Below are 25642 nucleotides of genomic sequence, written 5' to 3'. Positions count from 1 at the left end.
CGGGGTTTCACCGTGTTAGCCAGGATGGTCTCGATCTCCTGACCTCGTGATCCGTCCGTCTCGGCCTCCCAAAGTGCTGGGATTACAGGCTTGAGCCACCGCGCCCGGCCCCCTCAAAAGGTTAAACAAACAGAATGATGATCCACCAATTTCACTCCTAGGTGAAAAGAATCAAAAGTGGAGATTCAAACAGATACTTGTACGCCAGTGTTCATAGCAGCAATATTCCCAGTAGCCAAAGGTGGCAACAACCCAAGTGTTCATCAACAGTAGATAAAATGTGGTATGTGCACACGTTAGGATATTATTCAGCCTTAAAAAGGAATGAAATTCTGATACGTGCTACAACATGGATGGACCTTGAAGACGTTATGCTAAGTAAAGTAAGCCAGTCACAAAAGGACAAATATTGTATAGTTCCACTTATATGAGGTACCTAGAAAAGTCAAGTTCATAGAGACAGAAAGTGGAATAACAGTTACCAGGGGCTGGGGGGAGGTGAGGATAAAGAGTTACTGTTTTTTTTTTTTTTTTTTGAGACGGAGTCTCGCTCTGTGGCCCAGGCTGGAGTGCAGTGGCCGCATCTCAGCTCACTGCAAGCTCCGCCTCCCGGGTTCACGCCATTCTCCTGCCTCAGCCTCCCAAGTAGCTGGGACTACAGGCGCCCGCCACCTCGCCCGGCTAGTTTTTTGTATTTTTTAGTAGAGACGGGGTTTCACCGTGTTAGCCAGGATGGTCTCGAACTCCTGACCTCGTGATCCGCCCGTCTCGGCCTCCCAAAGTGCTGGGATTACAGGCTTGAGCCACCGCGCCCAGCCTTTTTTTTTTTTTTTTTAAATGAGACAGGGTCTCAGTCTGTTGCCCAGGCTGGAATGTAGTGGCTTGATTATGGCTCACTGCAGCCTCTACCTCCTGGGCTCAAGCAACCCTCCTGCCTCAGTCTCCCCAGTAGCTGGGACCACGGTAATGTGCTACTGTACCTGGCTATGTTTTTAAAAAACTTTTTTGCGGGGCATGGTGGCTCATGCCTGTAAACCCCGCACTTTGGGAGGCCGAGGCGGGTGGATCACGAGGTCAAGAGTTCAAGACTAGCCTGGCAAAGATGGTGAAACACTGTCTCTACTAAAAATATAAAAATTAGCTGGGCGTGGTGGCGCATGCCTGTAATCCCCGCTACTCGGGAAGTTGAGGCACAGAATTGCTTGAACTGGGGAGACAGAGGTTGCAGTGAGCCAAGATCGCGCCACTGCACTCTAGCCTGGGTGACAGAGTGAAACTCCATCTCAAAAAAAAAAAAAAGCCAGGTGCGGTGGCTCACACCTGTAATCCCAGCACTTTGGGAGGCTGAGGCGGGTGGATCACAAAGTCAGGAGATCGAGACCATCCTGGCTAACACGGTGAAACCCCGTCTCTACTAAAAATACAAAAAATTAGCCGGGCGTGGTGGTAGACGCCTGTAGTCCCAGCTACTTGGGAGGCTGAGACAGGAGAATGGTGTGAACCCAGGAGGCGGAGCTTGCAGTGAGCTGAGATCGCGCCACTGCACTCCAGCCTGGGCCACAGAGCGAGACTCTGTCTCACAAAAAAAAAAAAAGAAAAAAATTTTTTTGTTTGTGGAGATGGGGGTCTTATGATGTTCTCCGGGCTGGCCTCAAACCCCTGGGGCTCAAGTGATCCTCCTGCCTCATTTTTCTTTCCTTTTTTTTTTTTTTTTGAGACAGGGTCCTGCTCTGTTGCCCAGCCTGGAGTGTAGTGGCACAATCTTAGCTTACTTCAGCCTTGACCTCCTTGGCTCAAGCAGTCCTCCCACCTCAGCCTTCTGAGTAGCTGGGAGTATAGGCCCATGGCTGATTTAAATTTTTTTTTTTTTTTTTTGAGACATAGTTCCATCTGTCACCCAGGCTGGAATGCAGTGGCATGATCTTGGCTCACTGCAACCTCCACTTCCCGGGTCAAGCGATTCTCCTGCCTCAGCCTCCTGAGTAGTTGGGACTACAGGCACCCGCCACCATCCCCGGCTAATTTTTGTATTTTTAGTAGAGATGGGGTTTCAACATATTGGCCAGGCTGGTCTCGAACTCCTGACCTTGTGATCTGCCCACCTCGGCCTCCCAAAGTGCTGGGATTACAGGCATGAGCCACCATGCCCGGCTAATTTTTAAAATTTTTTGGTAGAGATGAGGTCTGTCTACAGTGCCCAGACTTGTCTCAAATTCCTGGGCTCAAGCAATCCTCCCATCTGGGCCTCTCCAAATGCTGGGATTATAGGGGCGTTATTGGTATCTAAATGTGGGGGATAAAGGAAAGGGTGGCAAAGGAAAGCACAACCATCTACCAAGTGCTTCCTGGCCATCCTCGCTTTGCCTCATTTTTGAAGTTGTTATTTTAGTGTTCTGTTTCAGGGAGTCTGTCGTTTATGGTGTGTCATGAGATTATTTATAATAGGGGTCAGTAGAAGTTTTATATAAGATGTTTGGGCTGGGTGCAGTGGTTCATGCCTGCAATCCCAACACTTTGGGAGGCCAAGGCAGGTAAATTGCTTGAGGACAGGAGTTTGAGACTAGCCTGGGCAACAGAGTGAGACCCCGCCTTTTATCTCTACAAAAAAATTAAAAAAATAAAATAGCTGAGCATGGTGGGCAAGTGTCTGTAGTCCCAGCTACTTGGGAGGCTGAGGCAGGAAGATTGCTTGAGACCAGGAGTTTGAGGTTACAGTGAGCTGTAATTGTGCCACTCTACTCCAGCCTGGGCACAGCAGAGCAAGACCATGTCTTAAGGGAAAAAGGTGTTCAAAGAGAAGAGTGATTGTGAGTAGCCATAGCAATCCTCTAAATCTAGAAATAGACTGTTGCGAAGTCTTTGTACAGGTTTTTTTTGTGTGTGCTTTTAAACTATAAACTCAGGTTGTCAGTATAATGGAAACGATCTGTGACATTTACAGAGAAATTGAATTTTCTTTCCACCGTGGATCTGGCCTTCAATTCTATTAGCTGTGGGGCATTTTGCCTGCTACAGTCTCAGAGTAGCCACTTTTTGTTTTTCAAAGGATCTGAAAAATAAGAATATGCTTGTATAGTTTTATAAATGTAATCATCTTAAATTTGGATGAAATTTGTTTATTTCAGATTGTTGCCATTGGACCTGTTGCCTAAGGATGTCAAAGTTAAAACGTATTTGGGGACTCCATGAAAACCTTGTATACCCCATAGTGAGGTGGTTCTGTGTGGTCTGCCAGAAAGGAGATAAGTCTTTATGGTCAAAAGACAAGAGAGATGGTCAGGAGTCTATAAGGGGCAGTGAGAGTTAGTTTAGAACAGAGAGAAAAGGTGGAAAATGCTTAGGTGCCAGGTGCTTAAGTCTTTTCTTGGGTGAGTTTGATATCTTGGCAAACCAGAGAAAATAATACTTTTTGAACTTTGTTTAGAATTTTAGTTTGTATCATTTTCACTGACAGTAGCTCCTGTGGTTGTGACATGGGTAAGTATTATTTGCACCTTAGGCTTGGGGAAGTTAAATAGCGGGATCCCTCAGCCAGTAAGGGGCAGAGCTGAGACTCAAACCAGTGCTTCTGATTTTGTGCCTCATGCTCTCCCAGCTGTGTCGTGTGGGATCTAGTGAGTGTGAATTTCAGACCTGGCAGCAGACAGCTCAGTGTGGTGTTCCCGCAAAAGCACGGGCACCAGAACTGGTTCTGATCCTGGTTCTGCCCCATCCTATTTTATCTCTCTGAGCCTTACTTTCTTTACCATAAGGTTGAGATGATAATAATGCCTACTTTGAAATGTTATAAGGATTAAATGAAAAATGAGTAAATTGCCTGATACACAGGAAGCACTTGGTAGATGGTTGTGCTTTCCTTTGCCACCCTTTCCTTTATCCCCCACATTTAGATACCAAGATGGATTTCCCTTATGGGTTTAAAATATATATATATATATTTGATAGCAGTTAGTAATTAAACTCATTGTGTACTGACTACTGGGAGGAAGCATTCAACTATAAGAAATACCCTTTGCTGGGCCGGGCCCCGTGGCTCACGCCTGTAATCCCAGCACTTTGGGAGGCCGAGGAGGGGGATCACCTGAGGTCAGGAGTTCGAGACCAGCCTGACCAATATGGAGAAACCCCGTCTCTACTAAAAATACAAAATTAGCTGGGCGTGGTGGCACACGCCTGTAATCCCAGCTACTAGGGAGGCCGAGGCAGGAGAATCGCTTGAACCTGGGAGGCAGAGGTTGCAGTGAGCCGAGATCACGCCATTGCACTCCAGCCTGGGCAACAAGAGCAAAACTCTGTCTAAAGAAAATAAAAGAAATACCCTTTGCCGTCAGAGTGAAGGCAAGAATATATGTGAAAAATGTAATGTTTACAGAGCAGGCACAAATGAACCCGAATTAATATGATGCCACCCTAAACAAATGAGTGATGTAGGGACACCTAGTGAAAAGGAGCAAGGTGAGATTCATCAGAGAGACTGCTCAGGAGTTTTGAGTCAGGAAGTACAGAACGCAGATTGGTAACAGAATGAGAGGTGGCAGTGATATGGGAGGGGTGGGAGTGACAAGGGGAAGGACTTACGTGAAAGGAAGCACAAATACAAACAGGAGATTCTTTAAGGGGATGCAACATTTTTATTGTAAGTTGACAATTTATCATTGTACCTATAGGATACACAATGATGTTAAGAATTATGAATACTGTAGAATAATTAAACTAATATAGCTGTCACTTCAAATGCTTATTATTATTTTTTTTTTGTGGTGAGAACATTCGAAATTCACTCTCAGCAGTTTTGAAATGTATAATACACTATTATTAGCTATATTCACCATACTGTGCAATAGATCTCAAAAATACTCTCAGACTACTTCTTCCTGTCTGAGATTTTGTACCCTTTGACCGTCATCTCCTCAGTGGTAACCACCATTGTGCTCTGCTTCTATGAAGTACATTCTTTTACCATTGTAATTTTGGCTCACTATAACTTCCACTTCCCGGGCTCAAGCGATCCTCTCACCTCAGCCTCCCTAGTAGCTAGGACCACAGGTGTGCATCACCATGCCCAGCTAATTTTTAATTTTAAAAATTTAAAAATTTGTATTATTATTATTATTATTGAGACCAAGTCTTGCTCTGTCACCCACGGTGGAGTGCAGTGGCGCAAGCTTGGTGCTCACTGTAACCTTCGCTTCCTGGGTTCAAGCAATTCTCCTGCCTCAGTCACCCGAGTAACTGGGACTACAGGCAAAGGCGCCCGCCATCATGCCCAGCTAATTTTTGTATTTTTTGTAGAGCTGAGGTTTCACCATATTGGCCAGGCTGGTCTCAAACTCCTGACCTCAAGTGATCTGCCTTCACTGGCCTCCCAAAGTGCTGGGATTACAGGTGTAAGCCACTGGACTGGGCCTATTTTAAATTTTTATTTATTTTTATTTTGTAAAAAATTTCTGAGTGAGGTCCTTCTTTTATTTTCTATTTCATCTTAAAAAAAAAAAAAAATTAGAGGTGGGGGTCTCATTGTGTTGACCAGGCTGGTCTTAAACTCCTGGCCTCAAGTGATTCTCCCATTTTGGCCTCCCAAAGTGCTAGGATTACAGGTGTGAGCCACCATGCCTGGTCTAATTTTTTTTTCTTTTTTTGTTTTTTGAGACAGTCTGCTCTGTCACCCAGGCTGGAGTCCAGTGGCACAATCTCAGCGCACTGCAACCTCCGCCTCCTGGGTTCAAGCAATTCTTGTACCTCAGCCTCCTGAGAAGCACGTGTCACCACGCCTGGCTAACTTTTGCATTTTTATTTATTTATATTTTTGAGACAGAGTTTCACTCTGTCGCCTGGGCTGGAGTGCAGTGGCATGATCTCGGCTCACTGCAACCTCCGCCTCCCGGGTTCAAGCGATTCTCCTGCCTCAGCCTCCCGAGTAACTGGGATTACAGGCATGTGCCACCACACCCAGCTAATCTTTTGTATTTTTAGTAGAGACGGGGTTTCACTGTGTTGTTTGGGCTGGTCTCAAACTCCTGGGCTCAAGCAATCCTCCCGCCTTGGCCTCCCAAAGTGCTGGGATTACAGGCACGAGCCACCGTGCCACACTGTCATATGGTAAATTCTATTGTTAATTTTTTAAAATTTTTATTATTTTTATGTAGTATTTGAGACAAGTTCTCACTCTGTCGCCCAGGGTAGAATGCAGTGACATGATCACGGCTCGCTGCAGCCTTGACCTCCTAGGCTCAGGTGACCCACCTCAGCCTCCTGAGTAGCTGGGACTACAGGCGTGTACCACCACGCCTGACTAAATTTATATTCTTAGTTTTCTTAAGGCACCTCCATACAGTTTTCCTTAATGGTAGTACTAATTGAGGGGATATTTGAACCATACTTCGTGCTCTTATCTTATACTGCCCTTTATTTTTATTTTATTTTGTTTTTTGAGGCAGTCTTGCTCTGTCACCCAGACTGGATTGCAAGATCTTGGCTCATTGTAACCTCTGCTTCCCTGGTTCAAGCATTTCTCCTGCCTCAGCCTCCCGAGTAGCTGGGATTACAGGCGCCCACCACCTAATTTTTGCCCAGCTAATTTTTGTATTTTTAGTAGAGACAGGGTTTCACCATGTTGGCCAGGGTGGTCTCAAACTTCTGACCTCAGGTGATCCACCTGTCTTGGCCTCTCAAGGTGCTGAGTTACAGGTGTGAGCCACTGTGCCCGGCCTTGTACTGCCTTTTATTACAGTGATTTGGGTACCTATTATTCTTACTGGATTGTAAATTCTTTGAGGGCAGGTACTTTTTTCATATCATGGCACACACAGGGAATCTTTGAAGCACACTGAGGGAAATGGTCCAGACTGAGACTAGTGGTCTAGGACTCTAGCTGGCCAAACCCTGCCTGGGACACTGGTTAGGAAATGCTGTGTACAGTACTTAGCACAGTGTCTTGAATATAATAGGTAATTATGATTGAAAGATCATTGGAACAGGTAAATTCAAAAAGGAACTTGTGAGATATGAGAGCGAGTATAGAACAGCAGAGGATTTGAGTTCTCACAGAATCTTGGAGATGAATGGGATCTGAAATTCTTGCCTAATCACTTTTTTATTTACAGATATCCAAACCAAGGCCCTGGGAACAAATGGAAAGCTTTAAGTTTCATGGCTGGGGGAATAATTTTTTAAAATAAAAAGGTTAAAGCTTGCTATTCGTATGCCTTGTGGTTCTCCTTGACTTGAAGATGCCAAGGAACTGAGATTGAGCTAAAAGTTTAGCTATTTTTCAGCATGAGAGCTTGTCTTAGAAACAATCCTGATGAGTCAGAAGGGTAACACAGATGACCTTCTGTCTTGCCCCAGATCCTTACGATCATCATTTGCCTGCTTTCTTCCTGGGCATGAACAACTGTGTCAGACAATAGATCATACTTGGAGAGGGAATGGATTTCTCCAATGGCTTTGACCTTTAATGCCTCATAGAGGAGTAGTTAACACACCACTCAATCCCACTGGAGTTCCCCAGCTTTGTGGTTATGTAGTCTATATAAGTGGTTTTAAAAGTGAAGCTGAGATTGGGTGAAATTGTAGGCCAATTCCCATTCATCTTCTAGTGGACAGAATTATAGGAAGAAGAATGGATATAGCTTTTCCTTTCCACCAAGGACCAAATGGGAGGAGATAGTCTTAATTTAACAGAAAAGAAATTGATGCCAAAAAGGCTGTGCAACAGGTCTGCGAGGGCAGGGGAATTGAGTAATCAAGGGAGGCCAAGGCGTACCCCGATTTCGCTGAAGCTGTTTGAGATCAGGAAGGGAGCTGTGTTGTTTGACTGGGCCTGGGGTGAGTGTACCTCTGACAGAGGTGGGGCGCAGACAAGATGGCCTCTGTTGTCCAACCCTTCCTATGTGCTTTATTTAATGTGTTTCCTTTACTGTCCTGAAACAGTGAGGCCTTACTTCATTTCTTTTTCTCTTAGTCAGATTCTGAGGAAGATGAACCCACAAAGAAGAAAACTATCCTTCAGGTAAGCATTGTGACATAAACCATTTTTTTTTCTCTTCGTGTATTATTTTCTCAAAGACAGAACTTACAGTACCCAGCAGTTTTCAACTTAGGTTTAGAGCAAACACAGATATTTGAGGACTATTTAGGTTTGGCTTTGTTTTTCTTTATAACTTCAGACCTTGTGCATCTATACCCTGTCCACTCTGTTCCTGGCTTTAACATGCTGGTATTACCTTTCCTGGAAGACAGGCAGTGGTAGGGAGATGAATTGTAACTCAATTCAGTTCATTACATATAGTGTAAAAGGATTATTTAGGGAGGGTAGAATAAGTGGATTAGTCAAAATGATGTTAAAATTGTCTGTCTTCTCCCTATCTTATTTTTAACCTAGAAAATAAGCATTTAAATAGCACTTACTGTGTACTAGGCACTGTTCTAAGTGCTTTACTAGCATTTAATTGATTTCATCCTCATGATAGTGCCTAAGTCATAGTATTATCATCCGTGTTTTACATATGAGGAAACGAGGAATTTGCCTAAGATCAGACAACTAGTATGGGCAGAGCTGGTATTCAGACTCAGGCAATCTGACAATTTTTTTTTTTTTTTTTTGAGACGGAGTTTCTCTCTTGTTGCCCAGGCTGGAGTGCAATGGCGTGATCTCGGCTCACCATATCCTCCTCCTCCTAGTTCAAGTGATTCTCCTGCCTCAGCCTCCTGAGTAGCTGGGTTTACAGGCATGCGCCACCACACCTGGCTAATTTTGCATTTTTAGTAGAGCCGGGGTTTCTCCATGTTGGTCAGGCTGGTCTCAAACTCCTGACCTCAGGTGATCTGCCCACCTCGGCCTCCCCAAAGCGCTGGGATTACAGGCGTGAGCCACCGCGCCTGACCAGTATTGAGTCCAAGCTCTTAACTGCTGCACTTAGCTCCTTGTAATTGAAACCAGAAGTCCTCAACAAGACAGTGCTAGTAGATGATTTCCCTGCTGTTTGCTTCTGTTTCCCCTCATCTCAGTACCATTATCCTGGCCCCCAGGAGTTTCTTCCCATTCCTTCCACACTTGGTGATTTATATATTCTAACCTGATGTTGATCGTATAAAGTGGCTGTCTTGCCTGGCATGGTGGCTCACACCTGTAATCCCAACACTGGGAGGTCCAGGCAGACAGATCACCTGAGGTCAGGAGTTTGAGACCAGCCTGACCAACATGGTCTATACTAAAAATACAAAAATTAGCCAGGTGTGGTGGCGGGTGCTTGTTGTCCCAGCTACTTGGGAGGTTGAGGCAGGAGAATCGCTTGAACCCGGGAGATGGAAGTTGCAGTGAGCTGAGATTGTGCCACTGCACTTCAGCCTGGGCAACAGAGCAAGACTCTGTCAAAAATAAATAAATAAATAAGTAAATAAATAATAAAATAAAATAAAATAAATAAAATAGTGGCTGTCTTGTGATTCAAGTATATAGTACGAAGCTGCCCCTTCTCCTGACTCAGTTAAATGTTGCTTCCACCTCTGAGCGGTCTTAGAAGGACGTAGTTGTGTGGAAGTTAGAAAGATAACTGGCGAGGCTGGTGTTTGCATTTATAGTGGATGAAAAAGGAGTCATGGACGACGCTAGAATGCTGAGACTGAGCAAAGGCAGTCCTGTTACCAGGATAGCTTCCTGGAGGAGGTGGACTGGCTCAGAAGGCGCCCCCACTGTAAGACTAAAGACTGTAAAGAACAGTCTTCCAGGTGGTAGGAAGAAATGAGTAGACAGGAATTGTGAGCTCTTTTTTTTTTTTTTTTTTTTTGAGACGGAGTCTCGCTCTGTCGCCCAGGCTGGAGTGCAGTGGCCGGATCTCAGCTCACTGCAAGCTCCGCCTCCCGGGTCCACGCCATTCTCCTGCCTCAGCCTCCCGAGTAGCTGGGACTACAGGCGCCCGCCACCTCGCCCGGCTAAGTTTTTTTTGTATTTTTTAGTAGAGACGGGGTTTCACCGGATTAGCCAGGATGGTCTCAATCTCCTGACCTCGTGATCCTCCCGTCTCGGCCTCCCAAAGTGCTGGGATTACAGGCTTGAGCCACCGCGCCCGGCAGAATTGTGAGCTCTTAAGGCAGAGTGGGGACCTAGGATTGCAAAGTGTTGTAGCCATGACCCCAGATATCTGATAAGTCAGACACTTCAAAGGTAGCCTGAGGGTGTGCTCTGCCCCATACCTCAGTCTGGTTTCTATGAACTGGAGCCCCTGGGCGCCGCCAGGCTGGACTAACCCAAATTTGTGAACACACACACAGCAAGAAGAGCCCACTCTCCAGATGAGCAGTTGTGTGTGGCTTGACTCAAATGTCTTATTCACTCTGGGCATTTCTTGGCTGAGAAGGCTGGAGTACACAGGTACTCTAAGACAGTGACACAGTGACCGTATCCATTCTGTTTTTCCAATTGTCATTTCCCTCAGCTCTACAGTTAGGCCAAGCTGGCCTTTTAGCGTAGAGAAAGCAGAATCAGAGATTATTTTGGGTAATAGGAACTCTGAATGGGCTGGGCCAATTAGCTTACAGATCAAAAGTTAAATGCTTGACTCTGGCATTAACAAGCTAATATGCCACATCTATAGGGCCTTCCTTGGGTAGGGTAGGGGACTTTCTTCAGATTAAAAAAATGCAGCATATATATATACTCATTTCTGGCTGACAAAACTACCTCTGTATGTATGATGGCACTAAACATGCTAAAATTACATATTTTTGTAAAAAGCAGTAATGTCTTAGATTAGGGAAATTTGCAAGCTGAGTAAGTCTGAAAAGAACTGAAGATGATCTTACAAAAACCCTTTCAGTCAGCTAATGTAGGATTCTATGGTCGTAACTAAAAAATACCCTTAGGCCAGGCGCTGTGGCTCACGCCTGTAATCCCAGCACTTTGGAAGGCCGAGGGGATGGATCACAGGTCAGGTGTTCAAGACCAGCTTGGCCAAGATGGTAAAACCCCGTCTCTACTAAAAATACAAAAATTAGCCAGGCATGCATGGTGGTGGGCCCCTGTAATCCCAGCTACTCGGGAGGCTGAGGCAGAGAATTGCTTGAACCTGGGAGGTGGAGGTTGCAGTAAGCCGAGATCATGTCACTGCACACCAGCCTGGGTGACAGAGCAAGACTCCGACTAAAAAAAAAAAAAAAAAAAAAAAAATACCTTTAGCACTTAAGTCCTGAGGGAGCTGCTCCATCCACACTGAGGCTTCAGGTTCCTATCTAAGGGGGGAAAGAAAAGAGAAAGGAAATTCTGTTTCCTGTGCTCTGGGGATGGTGACAAGGAGAGCAATTTAAAGGGTTGGAAAAAGCTGTGTGAGGCACCTTGCAGTCTCTGGACTCACTGCTTCCTTGTTGAGCGTGCTGGGCCTCCAGTCTTTCCTAGGCACCATTAGCACTGCCAAGGGGTCTCGCTCAGGGTTAACTTTCTCCCTTGATTAGGCAAAGGGACTATTATCTATTTATTTATTTTATTTTTTGAGACGGAGTCTCACTCTGTCACCCAGGCTGGAGTACAGTGGTATGATATTGGCTCACTGCAACCTCCGCCTCCTGGGTTCAATGCAATTCTCCTGCCTCAGCCTCCCAAGTAGCTGGGATTACAGGGCCCAGCTGGGATTATAGGCACCCGCCACCACGCCCGGCTAATTTTTGTATTTTTAGTAGAGGCGGGCCTTCAGTATGTTGGCCAGGCTGGTCTGGAGCTCCTGACCTCGTGATCTGCCCACCTTAGCCTTCCAAAGTGCTGGGATGACAGGCGTGAGCCACTGCGTCTGGCCGGGAGGGAACTTCTGGCAGCAGTATGAATGTCTCTTTTGGACAGAACCTGGTTCCTGATTTTGGGTAGTGTTCCGAAGGAAGGCGAGGGCTCTTGTGTTAAGAGGTCCCTTCAGGACATGGAGAGAGATTGAGTGATGAGCTGGAGAGACCTGGGCTTTTTGGGAGGAAGGATGATGTGAGGTTAAGAGCATCATATTTGTTGAAGACACAGAGTTGAGGAAGGCTCGCTCTGTGGAAGAGGGCAGTGGAGCTGGGTTGGGATGGAAGAGAAGAAGAATGATACCTCACCTTGGGAGAAGCAACCCGCAGAAAGGTCTGAGGTAGCAGGAGTCAAGCCCAGATTGGGTGGTCTGAGTGGATGGAAGTAAGGAGGAAACAAGGGCTGGTAAGACTTTAGGCTAGAGAACTTATCTGTAATTGTTGTTTTTGGTGTTGCTAGTACATAAAATCTCACTTGTCATCTTTCTTTCCTCCTACCCCAAACCTGGGCTCATCAGGGATCCGGCGAGGGGACTGGTTTGTCTGCCTTGCTTCCCCAACCTAAAAACCTGACTGTGAAAGAGACTAACAGGTTGCTCCTGCCCCATGCCTTCTCCCGCAAACCCTCGGATGGCTCCCCTGATACTAAGCCCTCCAGACTGGCTTCTAAGACCAAGACTTCCTCTCTTGCCCCTGTTGTGGGCACCACAACCACCACTCCGTCGCCCTCTGCTATCAAGGCTGCTGCCAAGAGTGCTGCCCTGCAGGTGACAAAGCAGATCACGCAGGAGGAAGACGACAGTGATGAGGAAGTAGCCCCCGAAAACTTTTTCTCCCTCCCTGAAAAGGCCGAGCCACCTGGAGTTGAGCCATACCCTTACCCCATCCCCACTGTCCCTGAAGAGCTGCCTCCAGGCACGGAACCAGAGCCGGCTTTCCAGGATGATGCAGCCAATGCCCCCCTTGAATTCAAGATGGCAGCAGGCTCAAGTGGGGCCCCTTGGATGCCTAAGCCTGGGGATGACTACAGCTACAATCAGTTTTCCACGTATGGCGATGCCAATGCTGCTGGTGCTTATTATCAGGTGGGTAGGAGGCACAGAGGGCAGGCGAGGGAATATTGGAACATGGTGGTCAAGGAGAGCTTTGAGCTAGTGATACAGCCTCTGTGGTGTCACTTTGGCTTAATTTATTAGGCCGCAGAACATACCTGTATTCTGAACCATATTAATCTAAATTGCCCAAGTCTTGAAGTCTGACAGGGTGAATCACATAAATGACACCTTTATTTTGAAAACAATCTATTTATTGTTTATTGATCCATAATATTTGTACATATTTGTGATTGATATATATATATATATCTGTTTTTTTCTTCCTAACCTTTATTTTAGGTTCAGAAGGTACATATACAGGTTTGTTACATGGGTAAATTGCATGATACAGCGGTTTGGTGTACAGATTTTTTTTTTTTTTTTTTGAGAGAGAATCTGTGTTGCCCAGGCTGGAGTGCAGTGGTGCAATCTTGGCTCAACTGCAACCTCTGCCTCCTGAGTTCAAGTGATTCTCCTGCCTCAGCCTCCCGAGTAGCTGGGACTACAGGTGTGTGCCACCACTACCATGCCCCGCTAATTTTTGTATTTGTATTTTATATTTTTTGAGATGGAGTCTTGTTCTGTTGCCCAGGCTGGAGTGCAGTGGCACGATCTTGACTCACTGCAACCTCTACCTCCCAGGTTCAAGCAACTCTCCCTCTTCAGCCTCCCTAATAGCTGGGACTACAGGCACATTCCACCATGCCTGCTAATTTAATTTTTGTATTTTTAGTAGAGACGGGTTTCACCATTTGACCAGGTTGGTCTCAAACTTCTGGCCTTAAGTGATCTGTCCATTTCAGCCTCCTAAAGTGATAGGATTATAGTGTGAGCCACCACACTTGGCTGTAATAGGTAGTTTTTGATCCTCACCCTCCACACTCAAGTAGGCCCTGGTGTCTATTGTTCCCTTCCTTGTGTCCATGTGTACTCAGTATTTAGTTCCCATTTATAAGTGAAAACGTGGTATTTGGTTTTCTGTTTCTGTGTTAATTTGCTTAATGGCTTCCAGCTCCATCCATGCTGCTGCAAAGGACATGATTTTGTTCTTTTTTTATGGCTGTGTAGTATTCCATGGTATATGTGTACCACATTTTCTTTTTTCAGTCCACTGTTGATGGGCATGTAGGTTGGTTCTGTGTCTTTGCTATTGCGAATAGTGCTGTGATGAAATGTGTGCATGTGTTTTTACAGTAGAATAATTTATATTCCTTTGGTTATATACCCAGTAATGGAGTTGCTGGGTTGAATGGTAGCTCTGTTTTAAGTTCTCTGAGAAATCTCCAAACTGCTTTCCATGGTGGCTGAACTAATTTACATTCCCATCCCCAGTGTATAAGTGTTCTCGTTTTCTCCACAACCTTGCTAGCATGTTATTTTTTTACTTTGCAATAATAGCCATTCTGACTGGTGTGAGATGGTATCTCATTGTAGTTTTGATTTGTATTTCCCTGATAATTAGTGATGTTGAGCATTTAAACATATAGATATTGGCCATTTCTATTACTTGTTTTGAGAAATGTCTATTCAGATCCTTTGCCCACTTTTTCATGAAATTATTATTATTTTAATTGTTAAGTTTGAGTTTCTTGTATATTCCACAATATAGTCCCTTGTCAGATGGATAGTTTGTAAATATTTTCTCCCGTTCTACATGTTGTCTCTTCATTCTGTTGTTTCCTTTGCTGTGCAGAAGCTTTTTGGTTTAATATAGTGCCATTTGTCGAAGTTTGGTTGTGTGTATGTGTTTTTTTGTTTTGTTTTGTTTTTTCCCCCAAGATGGAATCTCGCTCTGTCGCCTAGGCTGGAGTGCAGTGGTGCAGTCTCGGCTCACTGCATCCTCTGCCTCCCAGGTTCAAGAGATTCTCTTGCCTCAGCCTTGAGTAGCTGGGATTACAGGTGCCTGCCACCACACCCGGCTAATTTTTGTATTTTTATTTATTTATTTATTTAGAGACGGAGTTTCGCTCTTGTTGCCCAGGCTGGAGTGCAATGGCGCGATCTCGGTTCACCACAACCTCCGCCTCCCACGTTCAAGTGATTATCCAGCCTCAGCCTCCCGAGTAGCTTGGATTACAGGCATGCGCCACCACACCTGGCTAATTTTTTGTATTTTTAGTAGAGGCGGGTTTCTCTATGTTGGTCAGGCTGGTCTCGAACTCCTGACCTTAGGTGATCCGCCCACTTCAGCCTCCCAAAGTACTGGGATTACAGGCGAGAGCCACTGCGCCTGGGCATTGTTTTTAATTAATTAATTAATTAATTTTTTTCTTGAGACAGGGTCTTGCTCTGTCACCCAGGCTGGAGTGCAGTGGTGCGATCCCAGCTCACTACAACCTCCGCCTCCTGTGTTCAAGCGATTCTCCTGCCTCAGTCTCCTGGGTAGCTGGGATTACAGGCATGTGCCACCACGCCCGGCTAATTTTTTTTGTATTTTTAGTAGAGACGGGGTTTCACCATGTTGGCCAGGCTGGACCTGAACTCCTGACCTCAAATGATCTGCCCACCTGGGCCTCCCAAAGTGCTGGGATTACAGATGTGAGCTCCCGCACCCTGCCTATTTTTAATTTTTAATTTTTTTACTTTTGAGATGGAGTCTTGCTCTGTCACCCAGGCTGGAGTGCAGTGGTATGATCCCGGCTCACTGCAACCTCCACCTCCCGGGTTCAAGCGATTCTCCTGCCTCAGGCCTCTTGAGTAACTGGGATTATACCCGCCTGCCCCACGCCTGGCTAATTTTTGTATTTTTAGTAGAGACTGGGTTTCACCATGTTGGTCAGGCTGGTCTGGAACTCCTGATCTCAGGTGATCTGCTCGCCTTGGACTCCCAAAGTGATGGGATTACAGGTGTGAGCCACCGTACCCCGCCGACTTTTGGTTTTATTGTCTGTGCTTTTGAGGTTTTAGCTGTAAAATTTTTGCCTAGACCAGTGTCCTGGAGCACTTCCCCTATGTTGAAAACAAAATCTGATTGTGGGAGCTGATGAGAGGTATGAAGGGAAGGCGGAAGAGGACTGGTATCTAATCTTGGAGTTACAAGATAGCTTCCTGAAATGTGGATAATGAGGATAAGGGAATCTATGGCATAGACTTCTAGATAGCAGTTAGTCTAAGAAGAGTTTCTAGAGGTGAGGAGTATTGAGAAAAACAGGAAGGGACAGTTGGGGCCAAAGAGGAAAGAATGGAATCTGGAGGGTTGAGTGCAAAATAAGAATAAAGAGAATCCCCTCACCACCCCCCCACCCCCCAAAAAAAAGAAGAATAAAGAGAATCGTGAGCGTGATTTGAGGTTTGAATCTCAAGCTGAGTTTGGGCAAGTTACTTAACCGCCTCTCAGTCTCAGGTTCTTTAGGTTAAAATGGGATATCAGAGCAACTCAAAGCATTGCTAAAATAATTACATTAGTTTAGCATGGTGGTTCCTGGAAAATAGTCAATGTTCAATAAATGCTGATTGTAACTTTTTATTCATGTTGTATTCACCTGTTGTTTGGAAGAGATATTTAGATTTGATCCGTATGGCCTCAGAGAGTAAAAGTATAGAATGCCAGGTTGTAAGTAGGTTTAAGAGATAATTCCTAGCAGTCAGAGCTTCCCAAGATGTAGAGGGCTCCTAGGAGCAGGAGCTGGGGGACGTGGCACCAGTGGTGGAGTTGAACAGAGGCAGCTTGCTGGCCCCATAACTGGGCAGCTTCAGCAAGTTTAAAAACTGCTGGCCTGGGATAGTTGGAAGACTTAAGTCCCTTCAACCACTGTGATTCTCTGGTCAGCATTATTGTTTTCAATCCGGGCATGAGTGAAGAGGGAGGGCTCTGTGGAGAACCTGTTCTGACCAAATACTTTGAAAACAATTGTGTTTCCTAAATCTTTGCTGTTAAGCCTTGTTGTTTCATATAGGCTGAGCAGAGATAGTATATCTGCCCTTAAGGTTGTTGTTAGAAGGATGGAGGAAGATAGGCTGGGCCCGGTGGGTCACGCCTGTAATCCCAGCACTTTGGGAGGCCAAGGTGGGTGGATCACCTGAGGTTAGGAGTTCGAGACCAGCCTGACCAATATGATGAAACTCCGTCTTTAGTAAAAATACAAAAATTAGCTGGGCGTGGTGGCATGCGCCTATAATCCCAGCTACATGGGAGACTGAGACAGGAGAATCACTTGAACTCAGGAGGCGGAGGTTGCAGTGAGCCAAGGTGGCACCATTGCACTCCAGCCTAGGCAACAAGAGCGAAACTCCATCTCAAAAAACAAACAAAAAAAAAGAAGGATGGAGAAAGATAGTGTTTTTAACTCTTTAGCAGGAAAAAAAAGATGCTATTTAAATTGAATAACAAATTAGAATTCTATGTGCAGTTATAAACACCATTGAGATAATCTATGTAAACTAAAGCACTTTAAATACACTAGGGGACTCTGAAATTTAAATGTATCTTATTGTGAATACCATTTTAAAAAAATCCATACTCTAATTGCTCTGGATTTTTATATATTATTTTTATGTAGTGAATATTAAACCTATTTTCATTTAGCTCATCATAAAATGAATATTCTTAGAGGGGCATTTCTTGGCATTTAAGACGAAGTGGAAGAATTAGGAAAAAATGTAGGCCCTTGGAGGAAACAGTTTATTGGCCCTGTGGCTGCCTGACTTGGCCAAGCAGGGGCCTTGCCCTTGCCTTCACCCTCCTCTTCTTTAGGATCTGCAACAACATCTGGGCCACTCACCTCTAAGGGGAATCATGAGATTCCTGAACTAAAAATCTGGTAAATAAACCTGCTTTGTTCCCAGCTTTGTAAGTTTCATTGTATCCTAATAGTGGTTATTTTAAATCAGAGATCTATAGCCTCCCCACCCCGTTTAGACTGTTTCCCTGTATCCACGGGACCAAACTAGAATGAGGAGCAGGAATGGCATGACATATGCCTTCTTGTCCCTGCTCACATCGTAGCTCATTGGGGTCTTATGAGCAGGAGGAGCAGGGCTGAGGGCATGGTAGAGGTAAGGGGTGAGAGTCGCTCTTAGGAAGTAGCTGAGGGAGTAAGGTATAGACTGAAGCAGGAGAGACAGTTTTTATTTCTTGTTACCCTTTCCTAAAAAATATCCATCTGTCTGGATAGTGTAGATGAGAAAAGCTGTAGGGACTGTTCTTGAGTTATAGGTAGGTCCTTGGGATCTATGCCTTTAACTGGTCTGTTTGAAGAAGCTGTAGTGTGGATATCTCACCACTGCCTCTTTGATGATGATTTTCCATTTCTGGACAGACCTTACCTTCCCCTCTCCAACTGTGCCCTCAGTTGGTGTGTTTTTCTTTCCTGTTTGGCTGCAGGATTATTACAGTGGTGGCTACTATCCTGCACAGGACCCGGCCCTGGTCCCACCCCAGGAAATTGCCCCAGATGCCTCCTTCATCGATGACGAAGCAGTAAGTTAACAAAGCACAAGTGACCATCTTTGACCCCTGGACACCATGTTTCAAATCTGAAGCCAAAGGAAATTAAAAAAAACACACACACACACACAAGACAAAACTGTATCAGGATTAGGTTGGCAACATGTAACGGAGAAACTCTAATTAGTAGTGGCTTATATAAAGCAAGTTAGTTTTTTTCTTCATGGAAGAAGGATACAGGGGTGCTTTGGAAGCTCCACAGAGTCAGGGATCTAGTCTCTTTTTTTTGGGTAGAGACGGGGTCTTGCTTGTTGCCCAGGCTGCACTTGAACTCCTGGGCTCAAGCAATCCTTCTGCCTTGGTATCCCAAAGTGGTGGGATTACAGGTGTGATTTACCATGCCTGGCCTCAGTCTCTTTCTGATCATTGCTTTGCCATCCCTAGGCTGTGGCCTTTATTCTTACGGTCCATGATAGCAGTTAAAGCTACAGCCATCACACTGGCATTGAAGCTGCAGCGGGGTAGAGAAAGAAAGAGGAGGAACACTTCACCTCCCTTTCTAGGAGACTTCCTGAAAGTTCCTAAGAGCACGTCCATTTTGATCTCACTGACTAGAATCTGCTCAAGTGACCATAGCTAGTTGTTTGGGTTTTTTTGTTTTCTGTTTGTTTGTTTTGAGCAGAGTCTTGCTCTGTCGCCCAGGCTCGAGTACGGTGGCACGATCTCAGCTCACTGCAACCTCTGCCTCCCAGGCTCAAGCGATTCTTGTGCCTCAGCCTCCTGAGTAGGAGTAGCTGGGATTACAGGCATGTGCCACCATGCCCAACTAATTTTTGTATTTTTAGTAAAGATGGGGTTTCACCACATTGGCTCAGGCTAGTCTCAAACTCCTGGCCTCAAGTGATCAGCCCATCTTGGCCTTCCAAAGTGCTGGGATTACAGGCGTGAGCCATCGCATCTAGCCGGCCATATCTAGTTCTAAGGGGGTCTAGGAAATGCAGTGTTTTATTAGTTGTGTGGTAATATGCCTAGCAAAAATTTTGGATTCTTTCACACTAAAGAAGAGGAGAATGGATCTGGGGAGGCACCAAGAAGCTATGTTAAATAACCCTTGTGTTTCACATAATGGTCTCTCCCTGCTGCTAGCTTTCCCAAGCTTCAGCAAAAGGAAGGGTAAAAGCACAATGTCCTGTGACTTTCAGGCCGTTATTCGGGATATAAAGTACTGTTCTATCTTATCTGCAGGGAAGTCACAGCCTATTAGGAGGGATCTGCAGAAATAGGGGGTGCTACCTTTCCATGGAGGTTCTTATAAAAAATAATTCTTCTCTGCTTACCTTTTCCCAGAAAGGTGTCCATCCCTTTGCATACTTCTGCCTGTGCTTGATACTGTTCATCCACTTCCCTATGGATCTCCTTCTTGGCAGGTTTGATAGTTGGTTTCTTTGGGAACCAACTAAGCCTAGGAGACAGCTGAGAACCCACTTAGTGGCAAAAGTCAGTTTCTTATAGGTGGAGTGAGTATAGAAGGCCTCACTAATGTTGAGATCAGGACCTGGGTCTCACTGAAGCTTCTGAGTTTTAAAATTCTATTCTCCTTCACCCACATTACCTTTGAGGCACACCTCTGGATGACTTGTGTGGTTTGCATTTTGTTTTTTTGGGAAGAGGAAAGAGTAGCAGTCTCCTAGAAAGTTTACTGGGCTTTCTTTTTTCTTTACCCTTAAAAACTTTTGAAGTTAAAGCTAAGTCTCTGTGTGTGTGTGTGAGGCTCCTTTTCTATGCAGCCCCAATTCTTTGTCTCTGATGTCCAGTTTGGTGTGGGGTCTGTTGATTCGGTGATACCGAACAATTAGAAGGAACAGAGATGGACAAAGAACTGATTTTTAAAGGAGAAATCCTGGAGTTCTGTGTTTTTTTGGGGCTTGGAATTTTATTTTTTTAGAGGCAAAGTCTTGCTGTGTTTCCCAGGGACCACAGGCACGCACCACCACACCCGGCTAATTTTTAAATTTTTTTATAGAGATGGGGTCTCACTTTATTGCCCAGGCTTGTCTCAAACTCCTGGGCTCAAGTGATCCTCCCACCCTTGCCTCCCAAAATGCTGGTATTATAGGTGTGAGTCACCCTGCCTGGCCTGCTCTGAATTCTTTTTTTTTTTTTTGAGTCTGAAAACTCTTTTGAGACAGAGTTTCACTCTTCTTGCCCAGGCCAGAGTGCAATGGTGCAATCTCGGCTCTCCGCAACCTCTGCCTCCCTGGTTCAAGCAATTCTCCTGACTCAGCCTCCCAAGTAGCTGGGATTACAAGTATGCACCACCACGCCTAGTTGATTTTATATTTTTAGTAGAGACGAGGTTTCTCCATGTTGGTCAGGCTGGTATTAAACTCCCGACCTCAGGTGATCTGCCTGCCTCGGCCTCCCAAACAAAGTGCTGGGATTACAGTTGTGAGCCACCGTTCCCGGCCTGCTCTGAATTCTTTTTTTTTTTTTTTTTTTTTTGAGACAGAGTCTCGCTCTGTCGCCCAGGCTGGAGTGCAGTGGCCGGATCTCAGCTCACTGCAAGCTCCGCCTCCCGGGTTTACGCCATTCTCCTGCCTCAGCCTCCCCAGTAGCTGGGACTACAGGCGCCCGCCACCTCGCCCGGCTAGTTTTTTTGTATTTTTTAGTAGAGACGGGGTTTCACCTGGTTAGCCAGGATGTTCTTGATCTCCTGATCTTGTGATCCGCCCGTCTCGGCCTCCCAAAGTGCTGGAATTACAGGCTTGAGCCACGGCGCCCGCCCTGAATTCTTAATTTGAAAATTGTATGCAGTCCTTTTAGGCAGATATTAAAAATAAAATTGATTCAGGGGTACATGTGCCAGTTTGTTACATGGATATATTGCATAGTGGTAGGCAGATACTGTTTGAGTACAAATTCATACCACTGGTTCTCTGTTGTCATTCATGTTTGGAGATACCTCTTAGCTTCCCTTTTCCTGGGTTCAAGAGACGTTCTGAGTACAAGTAGCCTTTCATCTGGCATCAAGGGAATTTGGTAGGTGGCAGGGTAAAAGGACGTAGAGAAGAACTGAGGGTGCCTTGGGATTGGTGAGTCACAAAATCATTCCATAAACTCTGGCTCTTTAGTGACATCTGCCGACCCCCTTGCCCAGATTCCTGACTCCTGCATTTTTTTCTTTTCTAGTTTAAGCGGCTGCAGGGCAAGAGAAACCGAGGGAGAGAAGAAATCAACTTTGTGGAGATTAAAGGTGATGACCAGCTCAGTGGGGCCCAGCAATGGATGACTAAGTCATTGACAGAAGAGAAAACCATGAAGTCATTCAGCAAAGTAAGTGGGAACGGTCTATTGAGTGGTCAACTTGGGAGGCTGCAAAGCAAAATCTTGTCTTACTCCCTGTCTAGACCCCACACCCCATTGTTATTGTCACAGCACCTTTAGTAAACACATTTTGCCTATGGTACTTGAGTATGCAGCAAACCTCACAGATACAGCAGCTCCTTCCCTCTAGAACTTTGCGGGAGTTTAACAGCTCTCCAGCTGGATGGGAGGTCTGGTTGCTGAGACTGAGTAGTTGGAGAGGACTCCAGCCTGTGGCTGTGGCTCCTTCCCAGGCTGCACAGAATCCACAGCTACTCTACTCTTTCCCTACAGTCAGATCCTTCTTTCCTTTTCTTGATTTAAAGTTTTTTGCTTTTTTTTGTTTTAATTTTTATTCTTTTAAAATACTGTCTTCTTCATTTCCTTCCCTCCCTTCTTCCTTTTCTCCTTTCTTCGTTCCAATTGTTTTCATTTTTTGGTGGTGGTTTTTTTTGGTTTTGTTTTGTTTTTCAGAGTCTCACTCTGTTGCCCAGTCTGGCATGCACTGGCTCAGTCACAGCTCATTGCAACCTCTGCCTCCCAGGCTCAAGTGATCCTCCCACCTCAGCCTCCTGAGTTGCTGGGACTGCAGGTGCATGCCACCATACCCATCTAATTTTTGTATTTTTTTGTAGAGTTGGGGTTTCACCATATTGTCCAGGCTGGTGTTGAACTCCTGGCCTCAAGTGATCCACCCACCTTGGCCTTGACCTCCCAAAGTGCTGGGATTACAGGCATGAGCCACTATACCCGGCCCCAGTTAGTTCATTGTTTCAAGCTGGGACCTGGCTCAGCACATCTTTGAGGTGTGAGCACAACAGAACCTCAGAAATCCTGGAGTCCCTAGATTCTGAGTGTGCAACTCTTCTGTGTTCTCTTCATTATTGATTGTAGCCAGCTGTAGTCTTTCCAGTGCCTTTATTCATCACATTTCCCGCACTATACTCCTGCCTTTTCTGTCCTAGTTGTCTTTAGTCAGTATGATGAACATTTCTTCACCTAGTAGCTGAGAACAGCAAATGTGGACATTTATGAGCCTGCCACAGGAGGGAAAATGTGGAAAAGCCCTGGACTTGAGCCCAGCACCAGCAAGGCCAAGGTCGAGGATTTTGTTCCCTTTTCCTCCCCTCATTTGCTTTGCTTTGTTCTATGGCCACAGATGGCCATACAAGCTCCAGCCGTTTGTTTTAACTGAATGCTGGCGGTCATACAGGACAGAGCAAAGGATTGTGGTTAGATCAGCATAGATCCATCACTGTTTACTGGAAAAACCACTTAGGAGAGCATGCTCTACCAACTGTGGGTCGAGAAGCATAGTCACATAGTAATAGCTACTGTTGTTAATGCTCACTGTGGGCCAGGAATGGAGCTGGATGTTTTATGTATGTCATCTTTAACTGTCACATTAAATGACATTAAATAGCAGCAAGCAATTAGTATTTGCTCTTTTCCTATCTCCAAGTTTTCTTGCCACCGTCTCATTATATTGAACTAGATTTTGTTAAAAGGAGAAAAAGATATGGTCCTTGTCCTTGAGGAGTTGACAGCATAGTTGGGAAGAAGAGATTTAAGGACACTTGAGTGTAAATGATTACAGTGCAAATTGATTACATAAGTGCTGAGGAGACTCTAGAGAGGAGTTTTGGGAGTTGGGTGGAGATGATTAGGAAGCTTCTAGTCTGAGACAACTCTGGCAGAGGACAGAAAAACCACAGAATGAAAGCCCAGACCAATATAGACTTTGACAGTAAATCATTTGCATCAAAGTTTGGTTACGGGTTCAGTGCAGTTACGGGCGGAGGCTGGAAGACTGGGGAGAGGTAGAGTGATTGTGAAATTTCTAATTCCAGGGAAACTGCTGGCACTTACTAGAATGGGGAAGGTGGGGGTTTTAGCCAGAGGTGATTGATGGGAGCGAGCTTGATAAGCAGTAGGTGGGAGACAGGCTAGACATCTGGCTTGACTGGGGAGAAGAGGACAGAGATGAAGAGGGTTTGAAGGGAGATGGGCACAGGGATTGTGGGAGGACCTGGCAGGGGGGCAGAAGGTCACCTGTGCCCTGGCCCACAAACTGTTTCAGACTGATTGCAGGCAGTAAAACTGGTCTCAGATGTCCATAGCAGACAGAGCCCCATGCTGGGTGCTAGGGGTAGGGTGGGATTACCAAAGACGCAGAAGACAGTCCTGACCTCAAAGTAGTTCCAGTCTAGTGGGGGATATTAGCAGGCTATTTCAGGCAAGTGTTCTGAGCTGGGTTTTTTGGTATAATGGCTTTAATAAAAATAAAGGCTTTGTAAGTATATAGAGGTAAAAACAGCTCCAACTTTTCTCCCCCAGGATCTGGGCTGCGGAATTGGCTTTTAGTCCCTAATACCACACCATCTGGGCACGTGAGGAACTTCTGCTTTCATCCTGTGGGTTAATGAGTATGTTTTCTTCTCTTGCAGAAGAAAGGTGAGCAGCCAACAGGCCAGCAGCGGCGGAAGCACCAGATCACATATCTTATTCATCAGGTGAGAGAGAGCTGAGGGCTCTGGCTCAGGCAGGATCTCTGTAAATCTGGTAATTTGAAGGCTGAATTTGAGTTAGAAACCCAGATGCCAGGGACCATCTTTCAGCAGGCATCCTCTGCTGTTCTCAGAGTGGCCACTAGGAGGGGATACATCTTTCAGAATTATCCTGCTCTGCTTCAGTCTCAATGCAGATAAGATTCAGGTGCAGGTGCTTAGAATAAAACTCTCTTTTTTTTTTTTTTTTTTTGAGATGGAGTCTTGCTCTGTCGCCCAGGCTGAAGTACAGCGGTGTGGTCTCGGCTCACTTCAAGCTCCGCCTCCCGGGTTCACGCCATTCTCCTGCCTCAGCCTCCCGAGTAGCTGGGACTACAGGTGCCTGCCACCTCGCCCGGCTAGTTTTTTTTTTTTTTGTATATTTTAGTAGAGACGGGGTTTCACCATGTTAGCCAGGATGGTCTTGATCTCCTGACCTTGTGATCCACCCGTCTCGGCCTCCCAAAGTGCTGGGATTACAGGCTTGAGCCACCGTGCCTGGCCACCTCCTAGTTTTTCACAGCTTCAGTCATTACTTTAAAATTGTTTGAATTTCTAAGGTACTACACGCTGTTTTCAACACAATTGCAAAACTGCATCTCCAGGCCAGGCAATTGTTTGTTGGTGTTCTGTTTTGACTGATCCAAGCCTTTGAGGCTGTCCTCTCCTACTCTGCCGGTTGGGTGTCTAAGGCAGCAGATTTTCTTCCTTTTAGATGCTAAATTCTAGTTTTCATTTGCCCATTTCCCACTTCAGCTTTTGAATTTTAATTCTACTAGAGGAAGCACCAGGATTCTTGAGTCTTTATTCTGCTTAAACCTTGATAACTCTCCAAAGAAATGATTTTTCTTTGCTTTCTTGGGGTCTTCCCCTTTTACTTCGATAAGTCTTTCAAGGAGTTTGCAGTTTCCCCATAATCATTTTGATAGGAGAAAGATTTTACATTGGGAAGCTCACAGAGGCAAGAGGACAGCATTTCTCAGAATTCCGGTTTGACCCTCCCCTCCCCTTCTTCCTTGCCACAGGCCAAGGAGCGGGAGCTGGAACTGAAGAACACCTGGTCGGAGAACAAGCTCAGCCGCCGTCAGACCCAAGCCAAATATGGATTCTAGGGCTCTGGAACTGATGGCTCCCAGGATCTCCTGCCAGCCCAGCTGGCCTGGCCCCCAGCTTCACCTCTGGGACCCCAGCAGCTGCTCTAAGCCCAGGATCTCTTTCCCCAAGGACCCAGCCCTCGCCTCTGCGAGAATGAACATATTTGATAGATTTTTCTTAACAAGTTAGAAAATTCAGCTCCTGTCTGTCCTGGAGCTAGCAAAGACTTGTGTGATGCCTCTGAAGGGGCTCTGAGTTCTGGGATGGGAGTTTTGCTCCCTGTCAGGTGTGATGAAATGTTGAACCCTCCCCACCACCACTTTTTTTTTTTTTTTAAACCAGGGATGTCTGTTGAAATAAAACATTCAGTCTGACAAACATTGCCTGCCCTG

The 25642-nt window shown here is 45.5% G+C and overlaps 1 protein-coding gene across 3 annotated transcripts in view; it reads left to right on the top strand.

The window, feature by feature from the left end:
* The window catches only part of PRCC (proline rich mitotic checkpoint control factor), a 31962-nt gene extending 6334 nt beyond the window's left edge, over positions 1–25628 (top strand). The window contains exons 2-7 of one of the 3 annotated variants that reach the window (XR_012435128.1): positions 7964–8011; positions 12285–12851; positions 18152–18279; positions 21436–21579; positions 24057–24122; positions 25181–25628. Coding sequence is in view for 2 of the 3 variants with exons in the window: in XM_005541405.5 (XP_005541462.1) it covers positions 7964–8011; positions 12285–12851; positions 18184–18279; positions 21436–21579; positions 24057–24122; positions 25181–25267 (1008 nt within the window). In the remaining variant the exon portion in view is untranslated. The remainder of the gene's footprint in view (positions 1–7963; positions 8012–12284; positions 12852–18151; positions 18280–21435; positions 21580–24056; positions 24123–25180) is intronic. The other 2 variants (XM_005541405.5, XM_045361190.3) reach the window with 2 other exon arrangements.
* The last annotated feature ends 14 nt before the right edge of the window (positions 25629–25642 follow it).

Source organism: Macaca fascicularis, chromosome 1 (assembly GCF_037993035.2).
Source record: "Macaca fascicularis isolate 582-1 chromosome 1, T2T-MFA8v1.1".
NCBI lineage: Eukaryota > Metazoa > Chordata > Mammalia > Primates > Cercopithecidae > Macaca > Macaca fascicularis.
The sequence above is the reverse complement of the archived record's forward strand: the minus strand, read 5'-3'. Positions and strand labels throughout refer to the sequence as shown.